Source organism: Phyllobates terribilis, unplaced genomic scaffold, assembly GCF_046119375.1.
Source record: "Phyllobates terribilis strain yellow unplaced genomic scaffold, ASM4611937v1 Scaffold_1__5_contigs__length_1240528914, whole genome shotgun sequence".
Classification (NCBI taxonomy): Eukaryota; Metazoa; Chordata; class Amphibia; order Anura; family Dendrobatidae; genus Phyllobates; species Phyllobates terribilis.
Window position 1 is genome coordinate 763333855 of NW_027362761.1, and position 26255 is coordinate 763360109.

At 43.3% G+C, this 26255-nt stretch overlaps 1 protein-coding gene across 2 annotated transcripts in view; it reads right to left on the minus strand.

The window, feature by feature from the left end:
* The window catches only part of LOC141150036 (uncharacterized), a 228162-nt gene that overhangs the window by 89780 nt on the left and 112127 nt on the right, over positions 1 to 26255 (minus strand). For both annotated transcript variants that reach the window (XM_073636940.1, XM_073636939.1), the window contains exons 7-10: positions 8650 to 8867; positions 6292 to 6418; positions 4299 to 4366; positions 3016 to 3073 (exon numbers count right to left, since the gene is read on the minus strand). In XM_073636940.1, the coding sequence (XP_073493041.1) occupies positions 3016 to 3073; positions 4299 to 4366; positions 6292 to 6418; positions 8650 to 8867 (471 nt within the window). The remainder of the gene's footprint in view (positions 1 to 3015; positions 3074 to 4298; positions 4367 to 6291; positions 6419 to 8649; positions 8868 to 26255) is intronic.

A 26255-nucleotide genomic window follows, 5' to 3' on the forward strand; every position in this document is an offset into this window, starting at 1 on the left:
GAAAAGGTCCCACAAGTTCATCTTTGATGATACCAGCCCATACCAGTACCCCACCTCCACCTTGCTGGCGTCTGAGTCGGAGTGGAGCTCTCTGCCCTTTACTGATTCAGCCTCTGGCCCATCCATCTGGCCCATCAAGAGTCACTCTCATTTCATCAGTCCATAAAACCTTTGAAAAATCAGTCTTAAGATATTTCTTGGCCCATTCTTGACGTTTTATCTTATGTTTCTTGTTCAAAGGTGGTCATTTTTCAGCCTTCCTTACTTTGGCCATGTCCCTGAGTATCGAACACCTTGTGCTTTTTGATACTCCAGTAACGTTACAGCTCTGAAATATGGCAAAACTGGTGGCGAATGGCATCTTGGCAGCTTTACGCTTGATTTTCCTCAATTCATGGGCAGTTATTTTGCGCCTTTTTTGTCCAACACGCTTCTTGCGACCCTGTTGGCTATTTGCCATTAAACGCTTGATTGTTCGGTGATCACGCTTCAAAAGTTTGGAAATTTCAAGACTGCTGCATCCTTCTGCAAGACATCTCACAATTTTGGACTTTTCAGAGCCCGTCAAATCTCCGTTCTGATGCATTTTGCCAAAGGAAAGGAAGTTGCCTAATAATTAAGCACACCTTATATAGGGTGTTGATGTCATTAGTCAACACCCCTCCTCATTACAGAGATGTGTAGCACCCCGAGGGTTCGGTCGCTACCGAGGTATTGCATCTCAACCAGATGTGCGATATCTCACTTCCATGTAAGGATGGAGTGGTGATCAGGACCCTGACACCTGCATGCATTACACCACATTTCCGGGTGGGCAGGGCTACCGTTATGCTCCAAGTAGAGCACGACAGTCCCTGTCCCTGGCTGGAGTGGGGGGAGGGAACACCGAGGAAGGGGGGACCCTGTAGTGCATAGTAGGGAGAGGGCGGTTCCTGGGTGCACTTAGAAGGAGGTATAAAAGGTGGGCACCATCTTAGTTAAGAGAGTAGAGCAGTGCAGAGAGTCCAGTCAGAGGAGAAGACAGGGAGCAGAGGCTCAGGCCGAGCTCTGCTCCGAAGGCAGGCCGGAGAGAGCGACCGGAGCCTGGAGGAAGGAGAAGGAAGAAGAGGAGCGGAGGAGGCTCCAGGAACAAGGAACGAAGGGACCCCAGGGGTGTGGACCGGCAAGCTGCCACCGCACGCCCGAATCTACCTGAGTAGGGGGGTCAGGCCAAAGGGGGAGACCGTTCCCCGAAGCTAGTGGAGGCGGGGAACTACCCTCAGCTAGAAACCAGAGGCTGTGACATTTTATGTGGCGCAGCCCCTCGCTACACCCGCTAGGAAGGCACCACATAGGGTCAGGGAAACAGCACCAACGTTCACCCGAGAAGGCCCGAGGCAGCCGGACAGAAGCGAGGTCACTGGTGGGGTATGACAGGCCAGAGAAAGGACACACAAAGGGGGTCCTGTGAAACGCTCCAAAGCTATCTGGGAGTAGGCCGAGCCCCTCACCTGGTGAGCACAGTGCGACGGGGGACGTTATGACCAGCTGGAGTAACGTGGATAAAGAACTGTGAGTAAAAATCCTGGACTGCATTACAGGACTCTGTGTCGTTACTGCTGCTCCCGCGCACCATCACCCCCAACATCTGCACTTGCTGCCCTGAGGCTATACTCCTCCCGTCGGGAGTTACACTACCCTCTTCTGCACCCACAACACCAGCCTCAGCGGTCTGCCCTGCAGCGGCGGTTCACTCTGACCGCAATCCACGGGTGGCGTAGTCGGACATTCAGCATATAGACTGCCATTTGGCTTGACCGCCCTGGGCACGGACCGGGTCGCCGCCACGGAGACTACAACCCCCAGCATCCACAAAAGGTCCGGTTCGGGGTATCCCCACACACACACGGCCCAGGGGGCGCCTCAGATGCACATCACCAGATTTACTTAATTGGTAGTTGACTCTCAAGCCTATGCAGCTTGGAGTAGGACAACATGTATAAAAAGTATCATATGATCAAAATACTCATTTGCCTAATAATTCTGCACACAGTGTACATATAAAAAGTACACCTTGTCATGGTTGAATGGCTGTTGCGCTCTTTGATCAAAAACCACTAAGTACCTTACATTTTTAATGTTTACACCAATATTGGACCTCATGTATTCATTAATCTCAGTGTGCTAACTCATTATGTATGTATATACTTGCCTGTTCTGTCCGGTGCTAATCCCTGCTGGTTCAGAGCGGTCACGGACCAGTCTCGCTGCAATTCTAGTGTTTTATTTAACCTCATGTCAAATAAAGATAAAAAAGAGCATCTCTTCCTCTTCCGGGTTGCTCTGTCGACAGGAAGTCACTGCTGACATCATGCTGACTGACAGCTAGCTCCCATCAGTTAGGCAGCGGGAAGTCAGCTGTCAATCAGTATGACATCGGCAGGAACACCCTGTCAACAGAGCAGAGCAGAAAAGAAGAAGCTGCTCTGTTGACGTGACAGCCAAAAAAATCGCCAGCAGGATCAGTATGACAGCTCTGAGCCAGCAGAGATTGGCACCGGACAGAAAAGGAAAGTAGATGCTAACTAAGTTCTTAGCCCCATAAGAAAAAAAAGTCCTGGATAGAATCTTTAGAAATGTATTGAGCAGATTTCTAGACAGAAATCAGTTTTCTGGCATTAGTACATTCAGAAATATGGTATTTGGGCCAAGCACCATATTTATTTAACCAATGAAAATGTGGCGTAAATGAAAGTGGGGGTTCAGTGTTGCACCTTGTAAACATTTTTTGTCATGTTTTTGACTATATAGAAATGTGCTGGAAAACACCAGATCCAACCTGGTCTATAGTGCAAGGGGAAGGGTATCAGTGCTGTGCTTACATAATGACAGCAATAAAACATCTCTTAATGTATAATAAAATCACTATATTTGAATAATGTACTTTTGTAAGGAATTTTCTGTATTACAAAAGAAAGAAGCATCTGTTAAAGTATTTAACAAGACAGCTAACAATAATCCTAAATCAGCGCTTACCAAGTTCTGGGTTTCTTTTTTTCTACTGTTTTCCTCTTTTTCTTTCATTATGTGATTCCTAAAAATATATTTTTTATTTAAATTGCAATCTGGGTGATTATACAAGACTTTTGTGACGTTAATCACTACTCGCAGACAAGCCATGAGGCAGGGTAGTCAAGAGGTCTAGGGTCAGATACCAAGATAGCTTGTCGTAAACTAAGGGGAAAGACAGAGGCGTAGTCAGGTCACGGTCCAAGGTCAGAATTCCAGGAATGTAGTGGATCAAGACAAAGGGGCTAGGCAAACGGATGGTCAAAGGCATATCCAAGGTCAGGCAACAAAGATCAGAATATAAGAACTCAGAGCAAACACACACCACGTGAGTTAAGCTACAACTGGCAGTAATCAGATACAGACAGTCAGCTAAATAGCCAGGTAATAATCCAGGACGAGAGACAGCTGGAGCATACCCAGCATGCCCCGGCTCTGATTGGACCGATGGACTGTCGCTCAAAACACTGTCAGCTCAGCTTGCCCCAGCCCCAGATTGGACGGCTCAGCTGTCAATCACAATACCAACAGCTCAGGATGCCCCTGCCCCAGATTGGAAAGCTTAACTGACACTCACTGCGTTAAAGACTCAATGAGTAAAGGAATCTTGGCAACTTTATTTCATTTTGAGCAGTTTTGCATAGTAATGTATGGGTATTGCCCACTATAGGTCAACTGTGTTAATAACTAATTTTCAAAATCAAATATAAGTCTGCAATTGTACTTTTTTACCATGGCTACAGCACAAACAGCAAGAATGATGTTGAATTTGTCACAATGTTTCAAGTGTGCTGTTGAACCACCCAGAGTTAACTCATTAACTAATTTGTCCCATGAAAAAGTATAAAGGCTGGCTGTGATTTTCTCCCTGGCTTTGATTAGGGGGCATGGTGGCATCAGATGCTCCTGATTTATAAAGAGGATCTTCACAAATCTGGGGTGTCTGATGAGTGGCGTGCATCACACCAGGAATCTTATTCCAGTCTTTGGCTGGAAGAAGATATCTGGCATAAGGAACACCACCATTCATCATGCATTAAACTAGTTGTGTCACTATGTGTCATTATGCCCCCACCATGCTCTCACCATGCCCCCATCCCACCCTAGCTCCACCCATTTTGGCAAAGCTGTGCCAACATTTTTGGAATTCTGGTGAAACTGCTTTGATAAATCGGGGCCAACATCTATTCTGCGTCACAAAGGCATTTAAAATGATTTTTTTTTAAAACACATAACAAAATGCACTATACCTATCATAGTCTGCCTGACAAGCATGACTTTTTGAGCTCTTCTGGTCATTTGAGTACCATTTCATCCCCTGTAGAAAGGACACATGTCAGATGCTCATTGCTGCTTATTATTATTGGACAGGTAAATTAATGTAAAATACTTTGTTTTTCAATAGTTGCTTAATACTTTCAGTATTATTAAAGAGTAACTAAACTTGCATTTTTTTCAGAATGGTGTCCAGCCTAGCAATTACTGGCCACATTGATGTACAGTACAGACCAAAAGTTTGGACACACCTCATTTAAAGATTTTTCTGTATTTTCATGACTATGAAAAATTGTACATTCACACTGAAGGCATCAAAACTATGAATTAACACATGTGGAATTATATACTTAACAAAAAAGTGTGAAACAACTGAAAATATGTCTTATATTCTAGGTTCTTCAAAGTAGCCACCTTTTGCTTTGATGACTGCTTTGCACACTCTTGGCATTCTCTTGATGAACTTCAAGAGGTAGTCACCAGAAATGGTTTTCACTTCACAGGTGTGCCCTGTCAGGTTTATTAAGTGGGATTTCTTGCCTTATAAATGGGGATCATCAGTTGTGTTGTGCAGGAGTCTGGTGGATACACAGCTTATAGTCCAACTGAATAGACTGTTAGAATTTGTATTATGGCAAGAAAAAAGCAGCTAAGTAAAGAAAAACGAGTGGCCATAATTATTTTAAGAAATGAAGGTCAGTCAGTCCTAAAAATTGGGAAAACTTTGAAAGTGTCCCCAAGTGCAGGTGCAAAACCCATCAAGCGCTACAAAGAAACTGGCTCACATGAGGACCGCCCCAGGAAAGGAAGACCAAGAGTCACCTCTGCTTCTGAGGATAAATTTATCCGATTCACCAGCCTCAGAAACCGCAGGTTAACAGCAGCTCAGATTAGAGACCAGGTCAATGCCACACAGAGTTCTAGCAGCAGACATATCTCTGCAACAACTGTTAAGAGGAGACTTTGTGCAGCAGGCCTTCATGGTAAAATAGCTGCTAGGAAACCACTGCTAAGGACAGGCAACAAGCAGAAGAGACTTGTTTGGGCTAAAGAACACAAGGAATGGACATTAGACCAGTGGAAATCTGTGCTTTGGTCTGATTCCAAATTTGAGATCTTTGGTTCCAACCACCGTGTCTTTGTGCGACGCAGAAAAGGTGAACGGATGAACTCTACATGCCTGGTTCCCACCGTGAAGCATGGAGGAGGAGGTGTGAGTTGTGATGGTGTGGGGTTGCTTTGCTGGTGACACTGTTGGGGATTTATTCAAAATTAAGGCATACTGAACCAGCATAGCTACCACAGTATCTTGCAGCGGCATGCTATTCCATCCGGTTTGCGTTTAGTTGGACCATCATTTATTTTTCAACAGGACAATGACCCCAAACACACCTCGAGGCTGTGTAAGGGCTATTTGACCAAGAAGTAGAGTGATGGGGTGCTACGCCAGATGACCTGGCCTCAACAGTCACCAGACCTGAACCCAATCGAGATGGTTTGGGGTGAGCTGGACCGCAGAGTGAAGGCAAAAGGGCCAACAAGTGCTAAGCATTTCTGGGAACTCCAAGATTGTTGGAAGACCATTTTCGGTGACTACCTCTTGAGGCTCATCAAGAGAATGCCAAGAGTGTGCAAAGCAGTCATCAAAGCAAAAGGTGGCTACTTTGAAGAACCTAGAATATAAGACATATTTTCAGTTGTTTCACACTTTTTTGTTAAGCATATAATTCCACATGTGGTAATTCATAGTTTTGATGCCTTCAGTGTGAATGTACAATTTTCATAGTCAAGAAAATACAGAAAAATCTTTAAATGAGAAGGTGTGTCCAAACGTTTGGTCTGTACTGTATGTGAACATGCTCTAGACATCAAGTCAGATATCTGAAGAGCACTGCAAATATTGAATATGTAATTTTATGTTGTTTTTTTATTGTAATAAATTGCATAAATGCTAATATGTTAATATACCTTTTTTTTTCTTCTCCTTGAATGCTTATAGCTCGCTGTTCCTGATAACTCACAAACTGAACTTCCGCCTTCTGAGCTAATGTATCCTTTATCCCTTTTTGGATTGTCTGGAATTACTTCAGGGGTTCTGAAAGAAATATTCTGTGATTCTGCCATTAACTGGAAAAGAAACCTAATACAGAATTATTTGAAGGGGTCGATCACGTTTCTTCTTGTCCTTGCACTGTCAACATGACAAACATATCCATGGCTGAATGAGCACTTCCATCATTTAGTATGCAGTGATTATTCTCCAAATTTGCTATACGGCACATGTGCACTAGAAACTGTACATTTGACATCTAGTGTGCATGCGCTTTGGATACTGGATGATGGATATGTGCTTTAAAGCAAGGACATTCGGATTATGTGATGGGCCACCTGATTCCACAGGTCTTGACATTGCATTGACCGGAAGTGATGCACCCTTTATGAACACAGAAAAGACTCTTTATGGGCAGTGCAGCACTAGGAGATATTGGAAATTCAAACTCTAAGTGCATTGGTAAGTTTAATTACTTCATAAAATATATTTATTTAATTAAATATGTATAACAAAGTGGCCACTTTAATTTGTTAGCTATTTAGCTCAGCTGAAGGGATTTTCTGACCACAGTCATAGTTTTCAAGATACTTACAGATATCTGAATGATGAAAATTGGATTTTAACTAAAAAATTCTCACAGCTGAGCGTCTAGGCCAGGGTTGGGGAACCTCAGGCCCGCGGGCCGTTTACGGCTCTCGATGACTTTTTTCCGGCCCCCGGGCGGATTCCCAGGAACCGGAGTGTTTGGGCTGGCAGCTGTGTTTTGACAGCCGCCAGCCCATTAATTTCTTCTTGCTCTGTGAGCACGCACACGCAGTGTTCACTACTGAACGCTGATGCATGTACAATGAAAGATTACGTCCTGACTAGTGTTGAGCGAGTATGTTCTATTAACCCTTTCGCCGAGTATGCTCGGGCCGAGCTCCGAGTATTTATAGCTGCTTGGTGATATGGTTGAATCGCTCCCGTGTGCATGATTTGTGACTGTTTGACAGTTTTACTACATGTGAGGAATGTCTATTTCTTACACATTCCTCACATGTAATAAAGCTGTCAAACAGTCACAAATCATGCACACGGGAGCATTTCAACCATATCACCAAGCAGCTATAAATACTCGGAGCTCGCCCGAGCGTACTCGGACAGAACATACTCACTCAACCCTAGTCCTGACACAAGTGCCAGTGTCAGGACGTACTTTGTGGGTGGAGTTAGCGTACAATTTGATGATATAAATATCTAAATGGCCCTTGGCAGATAAAATATTCCTCACCCCTGGTCAAAGCAATCTCACACAAGAATACGACCTGCACACCAGGCTGATGCATTTTACATACACTGATACATTTGCCCTCAGTGAAGCAATAAGGCCCTGATTCATGAAGAAAGGAGTTTTTAACGCCGGTCGTGATGAGGAGGCGTGCTGGAGTCAAAGGTGCCTAATTCATTGAGAGGCTATACTTTTTAATGAAAAGTGTTGTGAACCTCGCTACAAATCTTACTCCAGTCAGGGACTAGAATAAGCTTTCTGGCGTAAGGTACCCCACAGCTCACCATGAATTATACGGGCTGCAGCGTCACGACCACGCTCTGCCTCAATTTCACCCATTTTAGCAAAGCTGGGCGAAACTGGCATGAAAACTCCAAAAGTGGCAATATTTTTGCTCAACTCCGTGTTGTTTTGCGACTTTTCTAAGCATTTTACGCCATAATTCTTGCGGAATCTCTATGATGAATTGAAGTTTTAGTGTTTTCATACAGAACTTGAAACTTTGCTACAATTATATCTAGTGTAATTAATATTTTGGGAACTAATAGTTTAGAAACATGCTATGCTGAGACTGGGACCTCATTCATACATCCATGTTTTTCACCCACAAAACATGTACCCATTGTTGTCTATGGGCTGTGCACATGTCCATTCTCTTTGAGACCCGGTTGTCTGCTAAAAGAAAATTCAATAAAACAGGGGCATGTCATTTTTTTATTAGAGCTATGTCTTTTTAAATGGCTTAATTGTTTGATTGTCATCAGCACATCATTCATGAACCCTTCATCTCGTTAGACTATGAGAGATAGATATTAGGCATTAAACACCAAGCCAGTCTAGACCAGACGGAATATTACAGTTATCACCAAACCACTATGTAGAAAATGTCATATACTTAGATTTTGATATATCTATTTTTTGGAAATAACGCGTTTTGAAAACCTGCTTGAAAAACTCTTGTGTGCAAATTATCTCACTTAACAGGCCAGAAAATATAAGGTACCTTCTATTTAGCTTATCAGAACTTCTCCATTTTCCTTTTCTCTTCATCATTTCAAACAGAAGCTCCTTTTGAGACCCTAAAATCTGTTTCTCTTTTTGCATGCTTTCAACTTGGACATGAAGAGATTTGTTCTCACGCTCTGATCTTTTGACAGTGTTTTCTAGGGTGTGATTGTGCTGCTTCAATGCTGACACCTCAAGATGAAGACTCTCATTGATCTGTTTTTACAATGAAAATACAGATATGTGATTTATATTTATTTATACTCGAGATCATATAAAATATACAGGAACAGACATTTAAATAGAAATGTGTGAATATCTTATTACAGAATTCCTATTATTATGGGAAGGGTCACTATGTCAAAAGATTCATGCCTGAACTTGTACCATGGTGTACAAACAGTACAGTATGAGCCCAGAGTGCATTCTTTCTCTTGCATCAGAAGAAGAATCAGAGCTGGACTGACCTTGGCCCTCACCTCTGGACACAGGTAATTTTAATAACTGTGGCAGAGAAGAGAGCCATCAGTTCCCTGCTCCACCACTCGCTCTAGTGAAGCACAGGGAATGTCAGGCAGTGCAATGACATCACTTAATCGTGTGCTGCCTGCATCTGGTAGGAGATAGCTTCACCAGTGAAGGAAAAGATTGACGAGCAGGTCATTACCACTCATAGTGGTTGCAGGATGAGATGAGTTTTAGTTTATTTTGTTCATTGCTAGGCATTATTAAATCCTTCACGACCTTTGGTGTATCTATACGTAATGGTCGGGTAGGGGTTCCCAACCTTTGGTGTATGGGTACGTCCGAGAGCTGTGCCCCCGCGATCGTTTAAGTTATAGTCGAGACCCAGCTGTATTTGCAAGGAGCAATGCCCGCACCGCCCCTTAAACCCCTAAATGCCACGATTGATATCGATCGCAACATTTAGGGGGCTAGGAGAGGGAGGGGGATCCCTTCTGTTCGACACCCACTCAACGTCATCATGAGGGCCCGATCATTGTCATGGCAACCCGTAGTCGTCATGACGACCCCCCTGGTCAGCCAGCTGCGTCAAGCCTGTTAGACCATGCCAGGAGTATGGTCTAAGAGGCTTCTATCAGTGTAACACTGACAGGTATAATGCATTATACCAGTGATCAGAGTGATAAAAGTTAAAGTTCCATTGAGGGACTAAGTAAAAAAGTTAAAGAAAAAGTTTTAAGAAATTGTAAAAATATCACAAAATAAATTAAAAAAAATGAAAATAATACTATATCAATAAATAGGTATGTTTATTTAAAAAACAAAATGAACAAAAAAAGTACACATATTTGGTATCTCTGCATCCAGAATGACCAATAAAACTGTCATACTAATTTACCCCTTCAGTGAACAAATATATATATAGTACAAAAAAATATATATATATATATATATATGTGTCAAAAAACTATGCTTTTTCATCATACTGCCGAACAAAAAAAGGAATAAAATGTGATCAAAAAGTCGGGTGGAAATAAAAATGGTATGCCGTCCTCTTGTCCCGCAAAAAATAAGATGCCATATAACTCCATCAGCAGAGAAAAGAAGCTATAGCTCACAGAAAATAGCAGTGCAAAAAGAATGCTTTTTCCTATAAAATAGTTGTTATTGTTTAAAAGCAATGGATTAAAGAAATAAATATTCCAGCTTCAAAAAGTTAACTTTTCAAAAATTTCTTAGAAAATTTTATTTGAGAAAAATTATTTTAAAAACAGACAGGATACAAGGGCTGCAGTGGCTAATACCATGTAACAACCATGCAAAAAAACGCACAGAGAAGAGGATAATAGGCTACGCGTTTCGACTCCTACTGCAGTCTTTATCCCAGCTACAATCACAATTTACAGGACCTAGTATATATATATATATATATATATATATATATATATATATATATATATGTATATATATAATATAAAGAGGCAGCACTCCAAGAAATTTTTGAAAAAAAAAATGGACTTTAATGAGCCCAAAGGCGACGTTTCGGTTCACAGAACCTTTCTCAAGCCTTGATGACTGCTTTGCACACTCTTGGCATTCTCTTGATGAGCTTCAAGAGGTAGTCACCGAAAATGGTCTTCACTTCACAGGTGTGCCCTGTCAGGTTTAATAAGTGGGATTTCTTGCATTATAAATGGGGTTGGGACCATCAGTTGTGTTGTGTAGAAGTCTGGTGGATACACAGCTGATAGTCCTACTGAATAGACTGTTAGAATTTGAATTATGGCAAGAAAAAAGCAGCTAAGTAAAGAAAAACGAGTGGCCATCATTACTTTAAGAAATGAAGGTCAGTCAGTGCGAAAAATTTGGCAAACTTTGAAAGTGTCCCCAAGTGCAGTTGCAAAAACCATCAAGCGCTACAAAGAAATTGGCTCACATGAGGACTGTCCCAGGAAAGGAAGACCAAGAGTCACCTCTGCTTCTGAGGATAAGTTTATCCGAGTCACCAGCCTCAGAAATCACAGGTTAACAGTAGCTCAGATTAGAGACCAGGTCAATGCCACACAAAGTTCTAGCAGCAGACACATCTCTACAACAACTGTTAAGAGGAGACTTTGTGCAGCAGGCCTTCATGGTAAAATAGCTGCTAGGAAACCACTGCTAAGGACAGGCAACAAGCAGAAGAGACTTGTTTGGGCTAAAGAACACAAGGAATGGACATTAGACCAGTGGAAATCTGTGCTTTCGTCTGATGAGTCCAAATTTGAGATCTTTGGTTCCAACCACCGTGTCTTTGTGCGACGCAGAAAAGGTGAACGGATGGACTCTACATGCCTGGTTCCCATCGTGAAGCATGGAGGAGGAGGTGTGATGGTGTGGGGGTGCTTTGCTGGTGACACTGTTGGGGATTTATTCAAAATTGAAGGCATACTGAACCAGAATTGCTACCACAGCATCTTGCAGCGTCATGCTATTCCATCCGGTTTGCGTTTAGATGGACCACCATTTATTTTTCAACAGGACAATGACCCCAAACACACCTCCAGGCTGTATAAGGGCTATTTGACCAAGAAGGAGAGTGATGGGGTGCTACGCCAGATGACCTGGCCTCCCCAGTCACCAGACTTGAACCCAAACGAGATGGTTTGGGGTGAGCTGGACCGCAGAGTGAAGGCAAAAGGGCCAACAAGTGCTAAGCATCTCTGGGAACTCCTTCAAGATTGTTGGAAGACCATTTCCGGTGACTACCTCGTGAAGCTCATCAAGAGAATGCCAAGAGTGTGCAAAGCACTCATCAAAGCAAAAGGTGGCTACTTTGAAGAACCTAGAATATAAGACATATTTTCAGTTGTTTCACACTTTCTTGTTAAGTATATAATTAAACATGTGTTAATTCATAGTTCTGATGCCTTCAGTGTAAATGTACTATTTTCATAGTCATGAAAATACAGAAAAATCTTTAAATGAGAAGGTGTGTCCAAACTTTTGGTATGTACCGTATATATATATATATATATATATATATATATATATATATATACACATATATATATATCTCAACTATCCAATCAATTCATCACAAAATGTCACATGATGCATAAATTACGCAGGTCCTCAAACAAATAGTGATTGTGTTATAACATACAAATAGCAAAGATTGCATAAGCAAACAAATAGTATATACATGGTAAAATACACATACATTAAAAACAAAAATTATTCAGATCCAGATTGGAATATAGATATCCCAAAAAAAAAAATTTTTCCAGAGAAAAAAAAAATTCTTCTGCAAAAAGAAAATGTTATTTTTTTTAGTTTTTTCATTTTTTCCTCTCCTTTCCCTCTTTCTCCTTCTCCTTTCCCTCCTTGTCCTTCCTTCCAATAATGAAACATGATCTCATTTCTTCTGTTCAGTCCATTTGGCGATCTAGTTCCCAGCTTATATATCCAGTATGCCTCACGGGTAAGGAGCCTTCTTCGCATGTCTCCTCCACGGAAAGGTATTTTCACCCTTTCAATACCAAAAGCCTGGGAAGAGATCACACTACGTTGGTGACAAGTAATGAAATGTTTGGCCGCCGCAGATATGCTGCGTTGATTATTATTGACATTAAAGATATCATAAAGGTGTTCTGAAATACAGACCTTCATCTTACGGGTAGTACAACCAATATACATTTTAGAGCATATATTGCATACTATAGCATATATCACCTTATCCATGTTACAGTTGATAAATTGTTTAATACAAAATTTAACTTAGTTGTCACTATTGAAAAAATGTTTAACAGTATTCGAAAATTTACACGTTTTACATTGTCTCCCACCACACTTATAAAACCTTAGCATTTAAACCAGTTTCTGTGGGGTGTAGTGGAAAGTAATAGACTTGGAGAAACTATGTTCCCTATCGATGGTGCCCTTCTGGCCACACAATTATAGCCATTGTCCAAAATCTTCTTCAAAGCCGGATCCTCACTTAAAATAGGTAAAAACGTGAGGAAAATATTTTTGATACTTGAGAATTGTGGACTATATTGTAAGGACAGACAGGGTTTACCATGATAGGAACCTTGATCCGTATTATTTTTTGTTCTCTCACTTTTTAACAATTGCTCACGATTTTTTTAACTGACAATATTGGTCGCCCGATCTAGCATCCACTTAGAATAACCCTTTTCCCTAAGTCTATTCTTAGAGAGAACCAACTCCTCATTATAATTGTACTGGCGGCTACAGTTTCTTTTCAACCTTGTAAATTCACCAACAGGGATAGATTTTATTGTATGTGCCGGATGTCTACTATTGACCCGCAATATAGTATAAGGCTGAGTTCACACGATGCGTATTTCATGCGTTTCCGCGGCGTTTACGCCGCGGAAACGCATGAAAAACGCATGGTAGAAGGGAAGCAATGTTCCCCAATGGAAATCCGCATATGCTGTGCCCATGATGCGGATTTTTCCGCAGCGTGAACGCTGCGGTCAAAAATCCGCAGCATGTCAATTAATTTTGCGGAAACGCGGCGATTTCGCCGCCATTGACTTGCATTAGAACGCGCCAATTCCGCAAGACAGCATCTGTACTTGCGCTATTGGCGCGTTCTAATATGCGGATGGTACCCGGGTGTGGAGGAGAGGAGAGTCTCATCCACACCCAGGTACCATTAAAAAAGCTGTAAAAAAAGAATAAAATAAAAAATAAATGTATTCTTACCTTCTGTCGGCCCGCGCAGCGCTCCCGCTTGGTTCCCGGCACTTGCAGTGAGTTGTAGGACCTGCGCTGACGTGAGAGTCATGTGACGGGTCACGTGACGCTGACGTCGGCAGGTCTTTCAATTCAAAGTTGCCAGCAGCCGGGAACTTTGTAAAGCAGGACAGCGCGGGCCATCGGAGGTAAGTATATACACTCTCTCGGGTCACACTATATAAATCCATGCTGTTTGCATGGATTTATATAGTGTGACCTAGTTGTCAAGCACTTTCCAGGTGATGCTAAAATCGCCTGGAAAGCGCTTGTCAATCTGCATGCGGAAACGCATGTGAATCTGCATGTGGATCCGCATGTATTCTGCAGGAAAAACGCATGCACAATCTGCATGCGTTTTTTCTGCCAGGGAGATGCAGAAATGATGCAGAAATTTTCTGCTTCATTTCTGCATCGTGTGCACATACCCTTACCAGACAACGGCTTCATGTAGGTACATGTATCTATAATTTTCCCAGGTTCCCCCATAAGCTTGAAATCTAAAAACGAAATACATGAAACATGTGAATTATGGCTGATGTTACGGATCCGGGTGGTGGAACCTCTGTGCTGCGGTGGGACCAGAGGGGCGTAACTAGGTATCAACTCGGACCGACTATGGCCGTACGGCGGCTCAATCGACTCCGTGACCAGGGAAGGACCGAGCAGAGGAACCAGGTGCTACTCTGGGGACCGACCTTGTATGAGAGCAGGTGACTCCCACGGGTCAGAAGGCAGGGACTGACCGGTACAGCAGATGAGCACGGCAGGCAGGCTGATGGGTGATCCGGGCAGACGGACTGGCAGGCACGGCAGGTAACAAGCAGGAGCCTCCAGGTAGGCGGGCTGGTAGGCACGGCTGGTAACAGGCAGGTGCTTCTAAGTAAGCGGGCTGGCAGGCATGGCAAGTAACAGGCAGGAGCCTCCAGGTAGGCGGGCTGGTAGGCATGGCAGGTAACAGGCAGGTGCTTCTAGGTAAGCAGGCAGACAGAGCCCATAGACAGACTGGCGGACTGGACTGCAGACAGACTGTCGGGCTGGAGAGTAGACAAGCAGGCGGAATGGACTTGTAGTCAGGCTGGCGGACTGGACTTGTAGTGAGGCTGGCGGGCTGGACTTGTAGTCAGGCTGGCGGGCTGGACTTGTAGTCTGGCTGGCGGGCTGGACTTGTAGTCTGGCTGGCAGGTTGGACTTGTAGTCTGGCTGGGGGGCTGGACTGGTAGTCAGGCTAGCAGCTGGACCTGAGGGCTGAAGCAGAGTATCACACACAAAGCTACAACCTTGCACGGGCACCTCCATATTGGAGGAGGTGCCTTTTATAGGGGAAGTCCTCCGGCCATTGGCCGGGGACTTTTTAGGACGGCGCGTGCGGCCCCTTTAAGAGGGAGGGAGCGCGCGCACCCTAAGCACAGAGCCGGGGAGGCTGCGTGCACCAGCAGCAGCTGCAGGGAGGCCAGAGGACGCCGGAGCAGGACCGCGGCGGTAAGGGGGACGGCGTCTCTGCCGGGCAGGAGGCAGAGACGCCGATGCTACAGGCGAAAATAACATTAAATTCATTATCATTTATAAAAGACATGAAATCCTGTATGGCAGATACATCTCCGACCCACAGCAGGAGTAGGTCATCGATGTATCTGCCATACCAATGGATATATTGTGCAAATGGATTGTCAACCGAAAAAATAAATCTACTCTCCCAAAATCACTAAATTAGCTATAGAAGGTGAATACTTGGCATTCATAGGGACTCCTTTTGTTTGTAAAAAGAATTGACAATCAAAAGAGAAAAAATTATGGGTCATTAAATAATGTGCCACTTGGGGAATAGAGGTATACAAGGACGTTATGTCAAAAGTTAGCCAAGTGAAATTTTGGTGCCAAATTTTACGAGAAAAATGCTTCAAGATATCCTTTGAATCTTTAATATAACCAGGAATTAATTGTACCATGGGCTGTAAAATATTATCCAGCCATTCACATAAATGTTCATTTATTGACCCAATTCCCGATACTATAGGTCTCATTGAAAGGGGCTCCATTACTTTGTGGACCTTTGAGAGGGCATGCATGATTGGTAATATAGGATTATCCACAGGGCCGGCTCCAGGTTTTTCTGGGCCCCAGGCGAAAGAGTCTCAGTGGGCCCCTTTAATACATACCACGATTCATGATGCACAGATACCGCAGAGAAATATATATATATATAGTACAATGCAAAGATTTCACTTCTTACATTACATGAGTGATATCTATTGTAAATTCCACAATAGCTCAGAAACCAGCGAATCGCTCTACACAGAATACTGGCCCCCATATAAGGCCCCATACGGAATACTGGCCCCCATATAAGGCCCCATACGGAATACTGACCCCCATATAAGGCCCCATACGGAATACTGGCCCCCATATAAGGCCCCATACGGAATACTGGCCCCCATATAAGGCCCCATACGGAATACTGGCCTCCATATAAGGCCCCATACGGAATACTGGCCCCCATATAAGGCTCCATACGGAATACTGGCCCCCATATAAGGCCCCATACGGAATACTGGCCCCCATATAAGGCTCCATACGGAATACTGGCCCCCATATAAGGCTCCATACGGAATACTGGCCCCCATATAAGGCCCCATACGGAATACTGGCCCCCATATAAGGCCCCATACGGAATACTGGCCCCCATATAAGGCCCCATACGGAATACTGGCCCCCATATAAGGCTCCATACGAAATACTTGGCCCCCATATAAGGCTCCATACAGATTACTGGCCTCCATATAAGGCTCCATAGGGAATACTGGCCCCCATATAAGGCTCCATACAGAATACTGGCCCCCATATAACGCTCCATACAGGATACTGGTGCCCTTATAAAGCTCCATACAGGATACCGGCCCCCATATAACGCTCCATACAGGATACTGGTCCCCTTATAAAGCTCCATACAGGATACTGGCCCCCATATAACGCTCCATACAGGATACTGGTCCCCTTATAACGCTCCACACAGGCTACTAGCCCCCATATAATGCTGTATGCAGGCTGTTAGCCCCCACATAATGCCCCATACAGGCTGCCCCCCCCTTATAATGCTCCATGCAGGCTGTTAGCCCCCACATAATGCCCCATACAGGCTGTCCCCCCCCCTTATAATGCTCCATGCAGGCTGTTCCCCCCACATAATGCACTATGCAGGCTGCCCCCCCTTATAATGCCCCATGCAGGCTGTTCCCCACCTTATAATGCCCCATGCAGGCTGTCACCCCTCCTCTTTAGAATGCCCCATCCAGGATGTACCCCCCCTCTTTAAAAGGCCCCATGCAGGATGTCACCCCCCCCCTCGTTATAATGCCCCATGCAAGATGTCACCCCCTCTCTTCATAATGCCCTATGCAGGATGTCACCCCCCTCTCTTTATAATGCTCCATGCAGGATGTCACCCCCCTCTATTTATAATGCCCCATGCAGGATGTCACCCCCCTCTATTTATAATGCCTCATGCAGGATGTACCCCCCCTCTTTATAAGGTCTCATGCAGGATGTCACCCCTTCTCTCTATAATGCCCCATGCAGGATGTCACCCCCTCTCTTTATAATGCCCCATGCAGGATGTCACCCCCCCTCTCTTTATAATGACCCATGCAGGATGTCACCCCCCCTCTCTTTATAATGCCCCTTGCAGGATGTCACCCCCCCTCTCTTTATAATGCCCCATGCAGGATGTCACCCCCCCTCTCTTTATAATGCCCCATGCAGAATGTTACCCCCCCCTCTCTGTATAATGCCCCATGCAGGATGTCACCCCCCTCTATTTATAATTCCCCATGCAGGATGTCACCCCCCCTCTCTTTATAATGCCCCATGCAGAATGTCACCCCCCCCTCTCTCTATAATGCCCCATGCAGGATGTCACCCCACCCTCTCTTTATAATGCCCCATGCAGGATGTCACCCCCCCTCTCTCTATAATGCCCCATGCAGGATGTCACCCCCCTCTCTTTATAATGCCCCATGCAGGATGTCACCCCCCTCTATTTATAATGCCCCATGCAGGATGTCACCCCACTCTATTTATAATGCCCCATGCAGGATGTACCCCCCCTCTTTATAAGGCCTCATGCAGGATGTCACCCCCTCTCTCTATAATGCCCCATGCAGGATGTCACTCCCCCTCTCTCTATAATGCCCCATGCAGGATGTCACCCCCCCTCTCTTTATAATGCCCCCTGCAGGATGTCACCCCCCCCTCTCTTTATAATGCCCCATGCAGGATGTCACCCCCCCTCTCTTTATAATGCCTCATGCAGGATGTCACCCCCCCTCTCTTTATAATGCCCCATGCAGGATGTCATCCCCCTCTATTTATAATGCCCCATGCAGGATGTCACCCCCCTCTATTTATAATGCCCCATGCAGGATGTACCCCCCCTCTTTATAAGGCCTCATGCAGGATGTCACCCCCTCTCTCTATAATGCCCCATGCAGGATGTCACCCCCGCTCTCTTTATAATGCCCCATGCAGGATGTCACCCCCCCTCTCTTTATAATGCCCCATGCAGGATGTCACCCCCCCTCTCTTTATAATGCCCCATGCAGGATGTCACCCCCCCTCTCTTTATAATGCCCCATGCAGGATGTCACCCCCCCTCTCTTTATAATGCCCCATGTAGGATGTCACCCCTCCTCTCTTTATAATGCCCCATGCAGGATGTCACCCCCAATCTCTTTATAATGCCCCATGCAGGATGTCACCCCCCCTCTCTTTATAATGCCCCATGCTGGATATCACCCCCCCCTCTCTTTATAATGCCCCATGCAGGATGTCACCCCCCCTCTCTTTATAATGCCCCATGCAAGATGTCACCCCCCCATATTATGCCCCATGCAGGATGTCACCCCCCCCCCATATTATGCCCCATGCCTCCATACATTAAGAAAAAAAAAAATCAAATACTCACCTTCCTCCTCCTTACCTGCTGCAACTGCTCGGGTCCGGACTCCAGCGTTGCCGGCGTCTTCCCGCTCTGCGCTCCCTGTGACGGCTCAGGGGAGCGCGCGGTGGAAAGACGTCACCGCGCCCTCTGACGTGAGACGTCACAGGGAGCGCAGAGCAGGAAAACAGTGGATCTGCGGAGGCACGGGGAGAGGTGAGTATCCGGCTGCCGGGGCCCTGAGCAAGCGGCGGAGAAGGGCGGGCGCTGGCACCGCTCTCCTCCGCCCATAGCCCAGCAGGGTGCGCGACCGCCAGTGGGCCCCCCTGCCTGCTCAGGGCCCCGGCACTTGCCCGGGTGCTCCGGGTGCTGACGCTGGCCCTGATTATCCATAACAATAAATTCAGCTTGTTGTTTTGTAACAATGCCCAAAGCAACCCCTTCATTTACAATGTCCTTTATGCCTTTCTGGAATAATTCTGTTGGATTGCTATCCAGTTTCCTGTAGGTGTTTTGATCCAAAAGTAAATTCTGGATGGAAGCCTTATATTTCTCAAAGTCCAACACCACCACCACACCTCCTTTGTCTGACATTTTAAAAGTTACATCATTCATGGTTTTTAAATCTTGTAAGGCTCGTTGCTGGTGTTTTGAAAAATTAGAATGTTTATTATTGGATTGCGACTGTTCACTTAGAATTTTTAGCTCTCTTTCCATGATCTCTTGAAACCTGTCCATACAGTCCGTTCTCGTTTTGTATTGGATAAAAATAATGATTTTTCGTTTGAAAACGAGATGGTTGGTCAGAAAAAACAACTTCTGTTGCGTTTGTTCATTCTAAATCTTGCAATGTATATAAAGTCATTTGTATAAAGTCATTTGTTCAGAAAAATCCAATCCTGAAAATTCATTGATCGAAACTGAATCAGGATGTTCCACATTTTCAGTTTATTCATGCCAAAAATGTTTCTTGATGGTCAAATTTCTAACAAACTTGTTTATATCCAGAAGCGTCATGAAGAGATTGAAATCCTGAACAAAATTAAAACCCAAGGACAAAACTTGCAATTGTGTAGGAGTAAAGGATCTGAACGATAAATTCAAAACATTTGTAGATTTTGTGTTTATGTCATTCATCTGCGGCGTTTCATCATTCCTCCTCCATTTCTTGTGTTTACGACCGCCGCATCTCTGACATTTTTTGAAAATATACGGTTTCTTTTTTTAGAAAAATGGTTGTTTTCATTAGCAGAGACATCTGAAGTACTCATATCAGTCAGAGGACTTCCACTCAGAAGAGGAAAAACCGACATGTGATCTGCTAACATTCAAGTTAGATGAACTGGTTTGTTTCAGAACGGATTTGGGGATTTTTGATTTTCTCTCCCATCTGCCCCATTCATAAACTTGTTTGGACAAATAATCATTACTGTCTCTTTGAAATTTCCATTTTTTACGGGACATTATTTGATCTTCCAGACGTACAACTGAGTCTTTCGTTCTAGTCTTGAAATTCTCGTAATTGTCCTTAGTGTTGAAAGTGGCTCAATAAAGTCTGAAGTTCACCCAATTTTGCTTCCTCATGTTTGATAATTATCTGCATCAGACTTAGGGAACAATTTGTAAGGGTTGAATTCCACTCCTCAACAAACGCAGAGGAATACACCGTAGTGGGAATCTTTTTAAGGTGTAATCCTCTAGGAACCATGTCCTTCTAAAGATAATTATTTAAAGTTGCATGACACCACCGAACTTTCAATTCTTGTTTTAATAATTTTTCAAGTTGTTGAAAGCTTGTGGACATGTCATCATTCACATTGTCCGTTCCATTATTATCAGAAAAAACTCTGGCAGCTTTATTAAGCCTATCCAGATTGGTTTCAGATGTTATGTTTTCAAATTCAAATATATGGTATTAGTATTGCACACTATGGTGTGGTGGTGGTGTTGGACTCTGAGAAATATAAGGCTTCCATCCAGAATTTACTTTTGAATCAAAACACCTACAGGAAACTGGATAGCAATCCAACAGAATTATTCCAGAAAGGCGTAAAGGACATTGTAAATGAAGGGGTTGCTTTGGGCATTGTTACAAAACAACAAGCTGAATTTAGTATTGGGAATTGGGTCAATAAATTAACATGTATGTGAATGGCTGGATAATATTTTACAACCCATGGTACAATTAATTCCTGGTTATATTAAAGATTCCAAGGATATCTTGAAGCATTTTTCTCGTAAAATTTGGCACCAAACTTTCACTTGGCTAACTTGTAACGTGACGTCCTTGTATACCTCTATTCCCCATGACGTTGCTATGAGAGCTTTAGAATTTCATTTGCATAATTTTAAAAAATATTCTGTGGATTTGCAGGAATACACGTCACAAGTGGCACAGTAATTAATGACCCATAATTTTTTCTCTTTTGATCGTCAATTATTTTTCCAAACAAAAGGAGTCCCTATGGGTGCCAAGTATTCACCTTCTATAGCTAATTTAGTGATGGCATTTTGGGAGAGTAGATTTATTTTTTCGGTTGACAATTTGTGCAATATATCCATTGGTATGGCAGATACATCGATGACCTACTCCTGGTGTGGGTCGGAGATGTATCTGCCATACAGGATTTCATGTCTTTTATAAATGATAATGAATTTAATCTTGTTTTCACCCATAATTCACATGTTTCGTGTATTTCGTTTTTAGATTTCAAGCTTATGGGGGAACCTGGGAAAATTATAGATACATGCACCTACATGAAGCCGTTGTCTGGTAATACTATACTGCGGGCCAACAGTAGTCATCCGGCACATACAATAAAATCTATCCCTGTTAGTAAATTTACAAGGTTGAAAAGAAACTGTAGCCGCCAGTACAATTATAATGAGGAGTTGGTTCACTCTAAGAATAGACTTAGGGAAAAGGGTTATTCTAACTGGATGCTAGATCAGGCGACCAATATTGTCAGTCAAAAAAATCGTGAGCAATTGTTAAAAAGTGAGAGAACAAAAAATAATACGGATCAAGGTTCCTATCATGGTAAACCCTGTCTGTCCTTACAATATAGTCCACAATTCTCAAGTATCAAAAATATTTTCCTCACGTTTTTACCTATTTTAAGTGAGGATCCAGTTTTGAAGAAGATTTTGGACAATGGCTATAATTGTGTGGCCAGAAGGGCACCATCGATAGGGAACATAGTTTCTCCAAGACTATTTCTTTCCACTACACCCCGCAGAAACTGGCTTAAATGCTAAGGTTTTTATAAGTGTGGTGGGAGACAATGTAAAACGTGTAAATTTTCGAATACTGTTAAACATTTTTTCAATAGTGACAACTAAGTTAAATTTTGTATTAAACAATTTATCAACTGTAACATGGATAAGGTGATATATGCTATAGTATGCAATATATGCTCTAAAATGTATATTGGTTGTACTACCCGTAAGATGAAGGTCTGTATTTCAGAACACCTTTATGATATCTTTAATGTCAATAATAATCAACGCAGCATATCTGCGGCGGCCAAACATTTCATTACTTGTCACCAACGTAGTGTGATCTCTTCCCAGGCTTTTGGTATTGAAAGGGTGAAAATACCTTTCCGTGGAGGAGACATGCGAAGAAGGCTCCTTACCCGTGAGGCATATTGGATATATAAGCTGGGAACTAGATCGCCAAATGGACTGAACAGAAGAAATTAGATCATGCTTCATTATTAAAAGGAAAGAGAAGGAAGGACAAGGAGGGAAAGGAGAAGGAGAAAAGGGAAAGGAGAGGAAATAACTAAAAAATATTTTTATTTTTTTTTTGCAGAATTTTTTTTTTTTTTGCAAAAAAAAATTTGGGGGGGGGGATATCTATATTCCAATCTGGATCTGGACAATTTTTGTTTTCAATGTATGTGTATTTTATCATGTATATATTATTTGCTTGCTTATGCAATCTTAGTTATTTGTATGTTATAACACAATCACTATTTGTTTGAGGACCTGCGTAATCGATGCATCATGTGACATTTTGTGATGAACTGATTGGATAGTTGAAGGTGTGTCCAAACTTTTGGTCTGTATATATATATATATATATATATATATATATATATATATATACAGTATATATACTAGGTCCTGTAAATTGTGAGTTTAGCTGGGATAAAGACTGCAGTTGCAGTTGAAACACGTAGCCTATTATCCTCTTCTCTATGGGTTTTTTGCATGGTTGGTACATGGTATTAGCCACTGCAGCCCTTGTATCCTGTCTGTTTTTAAAATAATTTTTCTCAAATAAAATTTTCTAAGAAATTTTTTAAAAGTTAACTTTTTGAAGCTGGAACATTTATTTCTTTAATCCATTGCTTAACTACGTGAGAATCAGGATGGAGTTCCGTGCACCACTCTGGAAAATTAGTGAGCTGACAACTATATTTTTCCAAACTGCTATTGTTTAAAAGTGGCAAAACATAAAAACATAATATAAATGTGGTATTGCTGTAATCGTACTGACCCGAAGAATAAAGCTGCCTTATCTATTTTACCATACTGTAAACAGCATACAAAAAAACACAAAAACAATTCCTGAATTTTTGGTTTTTGTTCACTTTGCCTCCCAAAAATCCCAAAAACTGTTATGTGCTTGAAAATGGTACCAATATAAACGTCAACTCATCCCGCAAAAAACAAACCCTAACATGACTCTGTCGACAGAAATATAGAAAAATTATAGCTATCAAAATATGGGGATGCGCAAATAAAGCATTTTTTAGTGTGTAATAGCAGCCAAACATAAAAAAATATATAAATCTGAGCAAAGAGCTTGCAAGCACAGGCTACTTGCCCAGGAAACCTTCAACCACTAAAGGACTGCAGAGATGTCTGATAACTGGACACTGAGCAGTATACAATAGAATTTGTTAAGAGAGGAATTTTAATTAGAGGTAAATTACAAAGTTGCTTGTTCTTACAAACACTTTACAATTTTACTTATGTATGTGATAAGAAAACTTCTTTAACCCCTTCCTGACTGGGCGATTTTACATTTTTGCACTTTTGTTTTTTCTTCCCCTCCTTCCAAGAGCTATAACTTTTTTTTAATTGTTCCTTCCACATTCATTTGATCATGTGATAGGTTAAGTGCACACGTAGCGTTTTTGATGCGTTTCCCGTGCGGAAATGCTGCGAAAACTCATCAAAAACACTCTGTCAGCTATTGCAATGGTAATCCTGATGTACTGTGCACATAATGCGGAAATTTCCGCTCAGGATTACCATTGCGGAAAAAAACGCAGCATGTCCATTGTCTGGGCGTTTCCGCCGCAAATTCGCGCACATTGACTTGAATTGAACCGCAGCAAATCCACAGGTATAATATTTACACCTGCATATTTGCTGCATTTCATTTAAAGCCAATAGGCATGAATTTGCGGCAGAAACGTGGTGCGGGTGGCACCCGGGTTGGGAGAAGAGGACTACTACTTCTCTCATCCAACTACCGCTCCCGCTGATATCAACGGCGCGGCTGGGGGGAGCAGTAGTCTCGTAAGGCAAGCCGGCGTGCCCGCGATGGTAAAAAATGAAAAAAAAAGTAAAAATTCAAAAAACACTATTCTCAACCTGTCCGGCGCCCCCCGGTGTCCTCCTGGTCCTGGTCCACGGCGATGTTCTCCTCCCGGCGATCGGCAGTATACTGCAGGGAGCGCGTTCGCTCCCAGCAGTGTACTACGCAGCCAGGACCTGCGGTCACGTGAGCGATCAGCTGATCGCTCACATGACCTCACCGTGGGAACATTCTAAAGAATGTTCCCATGGTGGTGAGCTCATTGGGGCTGATCAGCTGATCTTCAGCTGATGACCCCCAGTGACCTCACTCCTGCTGCAGCATGTACACTGATAGGGGTGATGTTACACTCCTGTCAGTATACATTGCTGTCTTCTACAGCAGTGACATCAGGGACTGCTGATGTTACTGCTGTAGAAGTGACCCAGATTGCCAAGGGACAATTGTGACGGAATCGTGGACTGCGTCGTGACGGTGGACAGGTAAGGGATATGGTTGTTTGTTTTTTAACTTTTTTTGCAGAAGATCGAGGGCTTCGCGGACAGAGTACAATAAAAAAAAATGTTAAAACCATGTGTTTTTTATTTCATTAAATTACTTTATTCTGGCCGTGTCTTTTATTGAAAAGACAGCGATAACTTTACTACGCAGTTAGTAATGGGGGCGTCTTATAGATGCCTCTCCATTACTAACCTGGGCTTCACGTCAGCCGCCAATACAAGGCTGATGTGAACCCCAACCCATTATCCATTACCCCACTCGCCACCGCTACAGGGCAGTGGATGCGCCATTTCTGGGACTGCTGAGGGATGATATTAATAGCCGCGGATGAGGCTAGAATTCATGGCCCCTTCCCTGGCTATTAATATCAGCCCGCAGCTGTCTGTTTAGCCTTTTCTGGTTCGATTTTATAGGGGGACCCCAAGTCAATTTTTTTTCTGGGGTCCCCCTGTAATCTAGCCTTTAAAGGCTAAACAAACAGCTGTGGGCTGATATTAATAGCCAGAGGACATTTTTAGCTAATGGCCCCTTCCCCAACTACTAATATCTGCCCCCAGCAGTCTGCTTTCCCTCTGCTGGTTATAAAAACATTTTTTTAGCCTCTGTGCCCACGATCCGGACGTAGCAACGCTTTGGACGCATATTTTTTGCTGCATCCAAAATGTTGCATTCTATTGAACGCAGGTAAATCCACATGTGTTAACTGAACCATGCGTATTTACCGCATTCAGTACATTCTAGCAACTCCGCAAGAGGATTTGACATGCTGCGGTCCTGAAAGACACGCCGCATGTCAGTGTCCGCGGGTAGTCTGCAGCCTTAGATGCAAACATAGTGGACATGGGATTTCTAGAGATCCCATCCACGATGCTGAACCATCTGGACGCTGCGGGTATGACACTGTATAAACACGCAGCGTCAAACCTGCAGCGGCTCCTGATCGTGGCCACATACCCAAACTCACCCGCAGCATGTCAATTTCTGTACCGGGCACGCTAGTCTCCACTGCAGATTTTGATTCAAGTGTCATTGTATGTTCTGGATTCACATGTACCGATAACAAAAGTGTGACATTAGAACAATGCGTTTTGGATGCAGCAAAAATACGCTGTGTCCAAAGCGCTGCTGAGTGCTGGTCGGGGGGATGTAGTGGCTAGCAAAACAGCTGTGAGCTGTTAATAATGGCCAGGGACCATGTTTGCAAATGGCACCTTCCTAGGCTAAAAATAGCAGCTCACAACTGCCGCATAAATTACATGAATGCTAATGAGATTGGGCGAATGGGATTACCTGACACCTAGCTCTTTTGTTTGGTGATGACAAGGTGTCAATCAGACCTTTCATCACCAAACCTAATTAAAGTAAAGTAAAGGGTTAAATAAATAAACACACAGACACAGAG